We start from the raw sequence: 12889 nt of genomic DNA on the forward strand, positions 1-12889 counted from the left end.
CATAGCTGCTCCTGCGGGGGGATCTCTCACGGAGCGGTTAAATGTTTTCGGAAGGGAAAAGGACAAGGGGCCGGGGGCGCTAGTCAAGGGCCGGACACCGGTGAGGTGGGAAGACATGGAGCCCTTTCTAAATAGGTACCCTGATAGGTCCAGGGCAAGTTTGTTGTTGGATGGTTTTCGGGTTGGTTTCCGGATCCCTGCCCCTGCTCACAAGGTGCCGTTTACCTTGCGTAGTTTGCGTTCAGCGTTGCAGTATCCAGGGGTAGTAGGGGATAAGTTGCGGAAGGAGGTGGAGTTGGGGCGCATGGCAGGTCCGTTTGAGAGTTGCCCTTTACCGGAGCTGGTGGTGTCACCACTGGGGGTGGTGCCTAAGAAGGAGCCGAATAAGTTTAGGCTCATACATCATTTATCTTACCCGAGAGGGCGATCGGTTAATGATGGGATTTCTCCGGAACTTTGCTCGGTGGCTTACACGTCGTTTGATGCGGCAGTTGCGTGGGTGCGCCGCTATGGTGTGGGTGCATTAATGGCAAAAACAGATATTGAGTCGGCCTTTCGCCTCCTCCCTGTGCATCCTGACAGCATACGGCTGTTAGGATGTTATTGGGACGGGGCTTATTTTGTGGATCGCTGCCTCCCTATGGGGTGTTCTATTTCCTGTGCCTATTTTGAGGCTTTTAGTTCTTTCCTGGAGTGGGTGGTTTGCGAGGTTGCGGGTGTCTCATCGGTCATACATTACTTGGATGATTTCCTGTGTGTTGGTCCGGGCGGGTCTTCGGTTTGTGCTATGTTGTTGAACACGATAGATTGGGTGGCAAAGAGGTTCGGTGTGCCTTTGGCCCAGGACAAAACGGAAGGACCTAGCTCCTGTCTGGTCTTTTTAGGAATCACCATTGATTCTTTGAGGATGGAGTGTCGGCTCCCGGAAGATAAATTGGTAGCGTTACGGGCGGAGGTGGACCGGGCTAGACATTTGCGTAAGATCACGTTACGTGCATTACAGTCATTATTGGGTAAGCTTAACTTTGCTTGCAGGATTATGCCCATGGGCCGGATTTTCAGCAGGCGGCTGTCGGGAGCGACGGCTGGGGTGACAGCCCCTCATCATTTCATTTGTCTGACACAGGCGCTGAGGGCAGATTTGGCAGTTTGGTTTGAGTTTTTGCATCGTTATAATGGAAGGTCCTTGATCATGGCCCCGGTGGTTGACAGCGTGGATTGGGAGCTGTTTACAGATTCTGCGGGGGGCGTGGGATTTGGGGCTTACTGCAAGGGTCAGTGGTGCGCGGCGCGGTGGCCTGAGGAATGGGCGGAGTTGGGTTTGGTGAAGAACTTGGGCGTGGTGGGGGCTATTAACAACGTGTCAGCGTCATCCCCCCCGGTCGTCCGGCTGTTGAGGCACCTGGTTTTACGTTGCTTGTCTTTGAACGCTTGGGTTGTGGCGGTTCATGTGCCAGGGATCAAAAATGACATCGCAGATTCTCTTTCTCGCTTGCAGTGGGAGCGGTTCAGGATGGTGGCTCCGGACGCGGAGGAGGACGGGATCACTTGCCCGTAATGGTTGTGGGGGCTGGGTTACGAGCCGCAGGAGGTTTGATTCAGGCTTCGCTTGCGCAGGGTACTTGGGCTGCTTATGATTCGGCGTGGCGGGAGTGGGAGAGTTGGTTGGCAGTTCTGGAGGGTGTAGTGACGGATGATGATCGGGTGGTGGCGTTGTTAGTTTTTCTGGGGCAAGTCTCTATCGCGGGCTGGTCAGTGTCCAAGGTAAATCGTTTTGTGGCAGCCCTGGCTTTTGGTTTTAAGGTCCGGGGGTACACGGATGTTACAAAAAGTTTTTTGGTTGGCCAGGCCCTGAGGGGGTACAGGAGAGGGAGGATGTTGCCGGATCGGCGGCGCCCTGTGTCGTTTATGTTGTTGGAACAGTTGTGGGGGGTGTTGTGTGACATTTGTTTTTCCAGCTACGAGGTGACCCTGTATAGGTTGGCATTCTCGTGGGCATTTTTTGGGGCCCTGAGGGTCGGGGAGCTGGTGGCTCCCAGCACAAGGAGACCTGGGGGGTTGAGAATGGAAGATGTGTTGGTAACGGATCGGAGTGTGGAATTCTGGATCCGGCGGTCTAAGACGGATCAAGGGGGTCGGGGTAAGAGAGTGGTGTTGGGGGTGGCCAAGGGGGTCAGGATGTGCCCAGTCGCCTGCTTTGCGGGGTTCAGAGAGGTCCCAACGGTGCGTAGAGGACAGTTGTTGTGTCATGAGGATGGGTCCTTTATGTCCCGGTATCAGTTTACGTGGGTTTTTCGTAGGTGTCTGCGGAAGTTGGGACTGGAGGAGGCGTTGTTTTCCCCCCATTCTTTTCGGATTGGGGCAGCGACGGAGGCGGTGGCATGGGGGTTGGGTGAGGAAGTGGTAAAGCAGATAGGTCGATGGGATTCCCGCCGCTTCCAGCTGTATGTGCGCCCTCAGTTTATATGATAGTCCAGTCGTAATCCCTCCTTCTCTACACTCCCTCCGGCTCCCCTCGTCGTTTTTCTCTCCTCCTCCATGTTTCGCTTGCATCCTTACTCGTTTTGTTAATCAGTGGTTTTATTTTTCAGGACCCGCGAGCCGATTGGTGTGGATCGTCGGGGATTCCTACGTTCATTGGGGGGCGGAGCGGGCGGATGTTCGTCCAGACGGGCGGCAGTTGGGTTTTCGGCGGGAGGATGTAGTCGTGCGGTGGCTGGGGAGTAGAGGGATGCTGTGGAGTCGGGTGTTGCCGGACGTGCATCGGTTTGCGCTGATGGACAGGGCCCCGGATGTCTTGGTGTTACATGTCGGGGGTAACGATTTGGGTAGTCGTCCTTTTCGGGAATTGATCAGGGATATAAAATACGATCTACTCAGGTTATGGTCCGTTTTCCCGGCTATTAAGGTGGTGTGGTCAGAGATTGTCCCGCGGAAGCTTTGGCGGCATGCTAGATCGGTGCAACGGTTGAATAAAGCCAGGGTTAAGGTTAATCGGGCAGTTTCGGGTTTCGTGGTGAGAAACGGGGGGGTCTTCGTGCGTCATTATGACTTCGAGGATGGCCAGGGTAATTATTGGCTAGGTGATGGTGTGCACCTGACGGCCGTGGTGATCGACCTGTGGACTCTGCGCCTGCAGGAAGGTATCGAAAGGGCCCTCTCGTTGGGTGGGGGCTCGCATACATAAAGGTGTCTAAGTATGTTCGTGTGGCGGATTGGGGGTCCTTGGAGTTGGTGGTAAATTACTGTGGGGGGGGGGGATTCATAGGGGGTATGGTCCCTCCCCAATTTATTATGGTTGGTAGTCTGCTCAATTTGGGCTCCTGCTGGGTGGTGTCCCGAGGAGTGGTCAATTTGGGCTCCCGCTGGGTGGTGTCCCGGGGAGTGGTTGCGGTTGAGGTCAGCCAACTGCAGGTATAACGGTGCCCCTGAGCCAGTAGGGTGACGGCTGGGAGAAAAATACTATGCAGGTGGGCTGTTTCGTGACAGACTTTTGTAGCTCCAAGGACTCCCCTTCCATTGTTATTATTATTTGTAAATTGTTGTTCTTGATGTTTGTTTGTAAATAAAATAGCTGCTGTGGCCAAATTTATCCAACCCAAGTGTCTGAGTCTTATTAGAGGGACAGGGGGTTTGGGAAAAGGTATGGCCATTAATGGGGAAGGTGAGTAGGTGAAGCCACTCCCCCCCCCCCGGTAGGAGTGTACACACTCTACAGTCCCCTGATCATGAAGTTACAGAACTTTCTAATGAAAATGTTTCTTTTTCAATTTCTAACCATTTGCAATAATTTTATTTGTTGGCTGTCAGTGAAGGAAAACATCTTCATTTACAGCCAGAGATTGAAAACCCATATGGCGAAGTGGGTTTACTTGTATCCAGTCTAAGCAATCCTCTGTGAGCTAAACAGCCTGGACTCTAAACGGATACATTTTACCTACACTAATTGTCAAGAATTGAAACATAAAAACTATTAGAAAGTTGCAGAACATTTCATTACACAAAAATTAAGCTATAATAACATAAAACTCGAAAACCACTTTAATATAATATGTGCCTGGAATTGCTGAAATTATAGCCTCATAGACTAAAGGAAGTTTTCAAGGGATTGCCACAGACAAGGCTGTCAAGTGATAACTGAAAGAAAGATCGATGAAGAATACAATAAAACGTTTTGATAAGATATGTATAACATACAGGTTAGAATACTTACAGTTTGCACGAGAACCTTTCTCCACAATAATACTATAGTTTGAGTGAACAATATCTTCCCATTTAATTGTATCTAACATGCAAAGTTTAGGATTGTTTATAATTCGAACTCCACCACGAATGATTTCTGTAAAAAAGAAAAAAGTTTGATGCAGACATATAGTTTATAAACACACTTTCAAAAGCAAAATTTTACTGTCCACACCTTAAAAGGGTTTCCAAAGGTACAAAAAAACTGGCAGCAGAACTCGTAATAAAAAAACACCAACCTTGATGGACATGTGTATTTTTTTCAACCATACGAACTATGTAACTATGTAACCCTTAATAACAATCCCATAGCATTATCCCTCCTCCACCAAACTTTACAGTTGGCACAATGCAGTCAGTACGGTAACATTCTACTGGCATTTGCCAAACTCAGACTCGTTCATCAGGCTTTTTAGATAAAAAAATCGGGATTCGTCACTCCACAGAACACGTTTCTACTGCTCCAGAGTCCAGTGGTGGCATGCTTTATACCACTCCTTCTGACGCTTGGCATTGTACTTGGTGATGTAAGGCTTGCGTGCATTTGCTCGGCCATGGAAATCCATGCCATGAAGTTCCCAGGACACAGTTTTGTGCAGATGTTAATGCCAGAGGAGGTTTGGAACTCTGCAGTTATTGAGTGAGCAGAGCATTGGCAACTTTTGTGCATTATGCGTCTGAGCACTCAGCCACCCCCCTCTGTAACTTTACATGGTCTTCCACTTTGTGGCTTAGTTGCGAACGCTTACACTTTGCAGTAATACCACTCACAATTGATTGTGGAATATCTAGGGGGGAAGAAATTTCAAATACGGACTTGTTGCAATGGTGGCATCTTATAACAGCACCACGCTGGAATTTAGTATCATACTTACTAGCATCATTTATACAACACTAGATAAAGTAATGTGTGCTTTAGTATGCCACACCCATTGCTTAAATGCATAACATAAAGCATAAATTAATAGATCTAGATAGGCAAACATTAGCAGTGGGATGGGATAAGCTCTATCACTTTTAGGGTATGTGCACACACACTAATTACGTCCGTAATTGACGGACGTATTTCGGCCGCAAGTACCGGACCGAACACACTGCAGGGAGCCGGGCTCCTAGCATCATACTTATGTACGATGCTAGGAGTCCCTGCCTCGCTGCAGGACAACTGTCCCGTACTGTAATCATGTTTTCAGTACGGGACAGTAGTTCCACGGGGAGGCAGGGACTCCTAGAGTCGTACATAAGTATGATGCTAGGAGCCCGGCTCCCTGCACTGTGATCGGTCCGGGACTTGCGGCCGAAATACGTCCGTCAATTACGGACGTAATTAGTGTGTGTGCACATACCCTAAGCGTCGCATCATAGTGTGCCAGTTTCCCCTTAATTCTGTTTATTATAATTCTTCACTGATATGACTTCCCCTCTTAAGGGTAAATGCTGTTATTCTGAAATGGGAATGTCCAACAATATCAGTACAGCCGTAAAGTGGTACACCACACAAGCTCATAGATTTGGGCCCAGTGCTGAATAGTGCATAAAACAAAGAAAAAATATATATATATTTTAGCTGCTTATGTGATAAAATAACAAATAAACCATACTCATCTTTTAAATTCACTGCTGCTCCAGTTCCACCTGTCCCATGGTCACACACTGGTCCCTGTTTACTTTGCTTTAGCAGTGACATGCCTTACCCACAAGTGACAGCTGCATGTCAATCACTGGTGCCTTACATTTATTGCAGCCAATAATTGGATCCAGTGGTCACATGTCTGTACGGCACTTCATTGCTGAAGCAAAATAAACAGTAAAGAGTGGGAGACCTTGGGATTTGTGACATTAGAGCAATGAAGTATTTAAGAGATGAGTATAGATTTATTTGTTGTTTTATCCATAGGCAGCTGCCGAAAATATTTTTTTAGCCCTAAAAATGTTTTAAATGTGCGTGTTTTTGTAAATTTCTAGAAAAAGATAGTCTGCTGCAAAAAAAAATTATTTTGGGGTTGCAGAAGTAAAATATCTCCCTATCATCAGCTTTTGTGTTATCTTTCAAACATGGTAACCTTCCATACTCCACATACTGGACCACCCATAGAGGCAGATCAGCACAAAGCAGGACGTTTTTGAAGCTAAGGCACTGGCAGCCGTGGCAGCTCATTAGAAATGCATGTCGCTGATTAGGCCATTTGAAAAAGTAACTAGGGTAATCAGCAGGGAGAACACCACCATCAATAATGAGAACTCACTCATTTAGATTGTAATGGCATGAAGGGGAGGGGGTCATACTAAGATCCAATCCGGACACAATGTGGAAAAATTTAAGGAGAAGGAGTGTTCACGAAGAAGAGAGTTAGGAAGAGGAGACAGCAAGAAGATACGGACATGACAGAAGTTTGGACCTAACCTCTTCCATTCTAACACTGGCAGACATGCCAGGTCTAATCAGAATGAGCAGGATGATGCAGATGAAGAAGTGGAGTGGCCTGAACACAGATTTGCCACCACCACTATTGCCACTCCCACCTTTACCTCCATCACTACTATGCAACCTCCAGCATAAGTTACCTCCATTACTATAGCTTTGGCCCCACCGCAAACCTCAATCTATAGCATACCTCAAGCAATAATAAATACCTCCAGTACCACCTACATCATCTGTTTTGTTACATATTATTAGCATAGCATACAAGTATCGAACAACTCACTGGGGTTGTCCCGTGAAATAGAATTGTTGACCTATGTCACGAAGTTAGTGGACCCACTAGGCCGTACCGCCGTAGCGGGGAGGCAGCTGGCCAAACAACAGGACACCCCAGAAATACAAGGTCCCACACAAGGGTTCTTGGATAGTCCAGACGGTGGCCGCAGCTCTGGCACAGGTGGAGATGGGTGCAGCAGATGGCGCCAAACGTGGCGGATGACACAGGAGCCGCAAGTTGCGCCAGACGTGGCGGATTCTTCCGGACGTGGCAGATGACACAGGACGTGGCGGATTCCTCCGGACGTGGCAGATGACACACGACATGGCAGATTCCTCCGGACGTGGTAGAAGACACAGGACGTGGCGGATTCCTCCGGACGTGGCAGGTGACACAGGACGTGGCGGATTCCTCCGGACGTGGCAGATGACACAGGACACGGCTGATTCCTCCGGACGTGGCAGATGACACAGAACATGGCGGATTCCTCCGTATGTGGCAGATGACACAGGACGTGGCACGACTTGATACTAAGGCACAGCACGGGAAACAGGAACGGGGAACAAGGCACGGGTCACAACTGGAACGGGGAACACTAAGGGACCATTTGCAAGACAGACTGGGAAAACTAACAATGCTCAGGCAAGGATTAGAAGGCCAGGGGCCTTCTTATAGACCAGGAAATCGTGACAGTTGATGATGATGACTTTCTCCTACGGGACACAGCTGAACGGAGCAGAAGTGAGCGCTGGCGTCTCCTAGGAAGGAGATGGGGACCAGCGCTCATGGATCCATGGCTGCGGGCGTCGGGAGGTGAGTAAACCCAACGGACCGTGGCCATGGACGCTACAGTATCCCCCCTCTTACGCCCCCTCTTCTTGGGGCCAGAGCGAGAGAGGAATTTTTTAATAAGAGCAGGAGCGCTGAGGTTCTCTTCTGGCTCCCAGGACCTCTCCTCAGGACCAAACCCTCTCCAGTCCACCAAATAGAAAGTCCTTCCTCCTACCCTTTTGCAGTCCAGGATCTCTTTTACCTCGAATACATCAGAAGGACCACTGGGAGCAACTGTGGAACTAGAAGTCTTGCTGTAGCGGTTCAGGACCACTGGTTTCAGGAGGGACACATGGAAGGAGTTAGGGATTCTGAGGGTAGGAGGCAGCCGCAGCTTATAGGAGACAGGGTTAATTTGTTGCAGGATCTCGAAAGGACCAAGGAACCTGGGAGCAAACTTGTATGAAGGCACCCTCAAGCGAATGTTCAGAGAGGACAGCCAGACTTTAGTCCTCGGAAGATACTGAGGCGGCTCTCTTCTCCTAGTATCTGCCTTTCGCTTCATGCGATCTACCGCCAGCAAAATAGAGGACCGGGTCTGTTGCCAGATTTGCAGGAAGTCCCTATATGCAGAGTCAGCAGCGGGTACCTGAGATGAAGTCAACACAGGAAGAGGGACTCTAGGATGTTGACTGTACACAATGTGAAACAGAGTGGAAGTGGTGGACTCACTTGTGTGGTTGTTGTATGAAAACTCGGGCCCATGGAAGAAGCTGTACCCAATTATCGTGCTGTGAAGAAATAAAGTGGCGGAGATAATTCTTCATGATCTGGTTGATCCTTTAAATATGCCTATTGGACTGGGGGTGATAGGCTGAGGAAAAGGTCCAAACTCACATCCAGGAGTTTACAGAGGGCTCTCGAGAACTTTGAGGTAAACTGAACACCCCGATCTGACACGATGTGAAGAGGCAAGCCATGCAAGCAAAAGATGTGTAGAGACTCGCCAGACGAGGAGCAGAAGGTAGGCCGGTCAGCGGGATAAAATGAGCCATCTTAGAGAACCGGTCTACCACCACCCAGACAGTGTTGCATCCTGCTTAGGGGGGAATTTCTGTGACAAAGTCCATCGCAATGTGCTGCCAGGGGGCATTGGTTACAGGCAGAGGTTGAAGCAGGCAGGCTGGCTTGGAGTGAGTCACTTTGTTAGAGGCACACACCGTGCAAGAAGAGACAAAGTCCAGAACATCTTTAGGTAGCGTGGGCCACCAGAAGTGACGAGCAATCAGGTCTCTGGTTTTACGGACACCAGCGTGCCCAGACAATTTAGAACTGTGTCCCCAGTGGAGAATTCTTCTCCTGTCTGCCAACCGGATGTCTCTAACATGCAGAGGATTAGCAGTAACAATGCAGGACGGGTCTATGATAGTCTAAAGGGACTCCACCGTGTCTGCCGTCTTAAACGATCTGGACAGGGAATCGGCCCTCACATTCTTGTCTGCGGGACGGTAGTGGAGCACAAATTGGAAACGGGTGAAAAACAGCGACCGCCTGGCTTGACAGGGATTCAGTCGTTGTGCAGACTGAAGGTAGGTAAGGTTCTTGTGGTCGGTGAAGATCAGGATGGGGTGAGCAGCGCCCTCTAGAAGATGTCTCCACTCCTCCAGGGACAATATGATAGCCAGTAGCTCCCGATCTCCAATGGAGTAATTGCGCTCAGCAGATGAAAACAGTCTTGAGTAGTAGCCACATACTACTGCCTTTCCTTTGGAGCTCCTCTGGAACAGAAGTGCACCTGCACCAACAGAGGAAGCGTCCACTTCCAGAGAGAACTGCCGAGATACGACAGGATGATGGAGGATCGAGGCTGAAGTGAAGGCTTTCTTGAGGCTAATAAATGCGGACTCTGCCTCTGGAGTCCACACTTTGGCGTTCACACCCTTCTTGGTAAGGGTCGAGATGGGAGCCGTCAGACAAGAGAAGTTCGGAATAAACTGCCGGTAGAAATTGGCGAATCCCAGGAACCGATGTATGGCCCTTAAGCCTTGAAGATGTGGCCACTCCAGGACAGCTTTCACTTTCTCAGGATCCATCTTGAGGCCTTGATCCGAGATGATGTAGCCCAGGAAGGGCAGAGAATTCCTCTCAAATATGCACTTCTCCAGCTTGGCGTATAAATGATTCTCCCTCAATCGTAGTAGAACCTGACGGACATGCCTCCGATGAGTCATCGGATCTGGGGAGAAAATCAAAATATCATCGAGATAAACAACAACACAGACATAGAGTTGATCCCGGAAGATATCGTTAACAAACTCCTGAAACACTGCGGGAGCGTTACACAGTCCGAAGGGCATCACTAGGTATTCGTAGTGCCCGGCACGGGTGTTAAATGCCGTCTTCCATTCTTCACCCCGGCGAATCCGGACTAGATTGTAAGCCCCCCGCAGGTCTAGCTTAGAAAAAATTTTGGCTCCTCGTATGCGATCAAACAGCTCAGAAATGAGTGGCAACGGGTATTTGTTCTTGACTGTGATCAGGTTGAGACCCCGGTAGTCAATGCAGGGACGAAGGGATCCATGCTTCTTTTTAACGAAGAAGAATCCAGCCCCTGCTGGGGAGGAAGACTTTCGTATGAAACCCCTCTCCAGATTCTCCTTGATATAGGCCGATATGGATAGAGACTCTGGCAAGGAGAGAGGATATACCCATCCACGGGGGAGAGAGGCATTAGGAACCAGTTCAATGGGGCAGTCATAGGTCCGATGTGGAGGCAGAGTCTCAGCCTCCCTTTTGCTGAAAACATCTGTATACTGAGCAAATTGGGAAGGCAGTCCCGCCAACGACTGAGGCAGAGGAGGCTTGACAGGATGGATCTGCAACAGACAACGACCATGGCACTTGGAGCCCCATTGGAGAACCTCTCCAGAATTCCAGTCCAGCCAAGGCAGACCCAGCAGAACAGGATTGATGGCCTTGGGCAAAACAAGGAAAGAAATTAATTCAAAATGCAGGACTCCAACCTGGAGCTTCAACGGCTTGGTTTTAGAAATGATGGGATCAGGCAGAGGCAGTCCATTAACTGAGGCAACAGCCAAAGACGTCTCTAGGCTAACTGTGGGCAACTGAAGATGATCCACTAGCTCTTTCTGGATGAAGTTAGCAGCAGAGCCAGAGTCAAGATAGGCAGAAAGTTGATGCGTCCTGTCGCCGGATACTAGGGTCACAGGAATAGTCAATTTGGAACAGAATGCTCTGTTAGATTCCATTCCACCTATGGTTGTCTCTCCAACCAATCCTAGGCAATGGGGTCTCTCTGGCCTCTGGGGACACAGATGCACAATATGGCCTCAACGGCCGCAATACAAACAAAGTCTAGAAGTGCGTCTGCATTGTTTCTCCTGGGTAGACAATTTGACATAATTACTCTACATCGGATCCTCTGGTGGGATAAGTGAGGGGGATTGCAGGAAAGTAGAATCCAGCCTAGGAAGTTCTCTCTCCCGGAGAACTTCCGGGATCCTCATGTCAACCCGGGAGGCGAGTAGGATAAGATCGTCCAGGGTAGATCGCAGATCGCGAGCAGCCAGCTCGTCCTTGATCCCTGAAGACAGTCCCTGCCAGAATGTAGCCACCAAAGCCTCGTTGTTCCAGGTCAATTCAGCAGCCAGGATACGGAACTGGATGGCATACTCGCCCACGGAGAGGTCTCCCTGGTGTTGGGTTAGCAAGGATGCAGCAGCCGAAGGAACTCTCCCAGGCTCCTCAAAGATCGAACGGAAGGTCTGTAAGAAGCACTGCAAGTCCCGGGTCTCTGGTCCCTGATGTTCCCACAGAGGATTAGCCCATGCCAGGGCTTTGCCAGTAAGGAGAGAGATGATGAAGGCGATACTGACGTCATCCGAACAGAAGGACCTGGCATGTAGTCTGAAACGGATCAGGCACTGATTCAAAAATCCCCTGCAGGACCTCGGATCTCCGTCATAGCGTGGAGGTAGCGGCAAGAAACACAGGGGGTTGGTACCAGTACAGACAAGAAGTGTAGCAGGAGGAACCGCAGGAACGGGTGTGGTGACGACTGTGGTTGGAGCAAGCAACCGATGGGCTATGGCGTTCACCAACAGGTGGAGCTGGTCTTGTCGTGACTGGAGATCCTCCATCTCGGCCAGCATGGCTTGTGTCGTCAAAGTCTCAGGTTGACCAGCGGGGTCCATGGCCTGAGCGTACTGTCACGAAGCGGGTTAGTGGACCCACTAGGCCGTACCGCCATAGCGGGGAGGCAGCTGGCCAAACAACAGGACACCCCAGAAATACAATGTCCCGCAAAAGGGTACCTGGATAGTCCAGACGGTGGCCACAGCTCTCGCACAGATGGAGATGTGTGCATCAGATAGCGCCAAACGTGGCGGATGACACAGGAGCCGCAAGTTGCGCCAGACGTGGCGGATTCCTCCGGACGTGGCAGATGACACAGAACGTGGCTGATTCTTCCGGACGTGGCAGATGACACAGGACGTGGCGAATTCCTCCGGATGTGGCAGATGACACAGGACGCAGCTGATTCCTCCGGACGTGGCAGATGACACAGAACGTGGCGGATTCCTCCGGATGTGGCAGATGACACAGGACGTGGCACGACTTGATACTAAGGCACAGCACGGGAAACAGGAATGGGGAACAAGGCACGGGTCACAACTGGAACGGGAAACACTAAGGGACCATTTGCAAGACAGACTGGGAAAACTAACAACGCTCAGGCAAGGATTAGAAGGCCAGGGGCCTTCTTATAGACCAGGAAATCGTGGCAGTTGATGATGATGACTTCCTCCTATTTGCGCGCGCTGGCCCTTTGAGGCCGGGCACGAGCGTGCATGCGCACCCTACGGGACACAACCGAACGGAGCGGAAGTGAGCGCTGGCGTCTCTTAGGAAGTAGATGGGGACCAGCGCTCACGGATCCATGGCTGCGGGTGTCGGGAGGTGAGTAAACCCGACAGCCCGCGGCCATGGACGCTACAACCTATACTCACACTAGGCCATCAATATCTGATCGATGGACGGTCTGACTCTTAGCACCCCCGCCGATCAGCTGTTTTTGAGAAACTGTAATACTGTTCTTCAAAACTATGTGTTAGCAATGGACAGTATTGAGCAGTGTAAGAAATGAAAGGAAGCAG

General features: G+C 50.1%; 1 protein-coding gene across 3 annotated transcripts in view; it reads right to left on the reverse strand.

The window, feature by feature from the left end:
• The window catches only part of LOC142651860 (epidermal growth factor receptor-like), a 284853-nt gene that overhangs the window by 81851 nt on the left and 190113 nt on the right, over positions 1-12889 (reverse strand). For all 3 annotated transcript variants that reach the window (XR_012847722.1, XM_075827065.1, XM_075827066.1), the window contains one exon: positions 4214-4339. Coding sequence is in view for 2 of the 3 variants with exons in the window: in XM_075827065.1 (XP_075683180.1) it covers positions 4214-4339 (126 nt within the window). In the remaining variant the exon portion in view is untranslated. The remainder of the gene's footprint in view (positions 1-4213; positions 4340-12889) is intronic.

Source organism: Rhinoderma darwinii, chromosome 5, assembly GCF_050947455.1.
Source record: "Rhinoderma darwinii isolate aRhiDar2 chromosome 5, aRhiDar2.hap1, whole genome shotgun sequence".
Taxonomy (NCBI): Eukaryota; Metazoa; Chordata; class Amphibia; order Anura; family Rhinodermatidae; genus Rhinoderma; species Rhinoderma darwinii.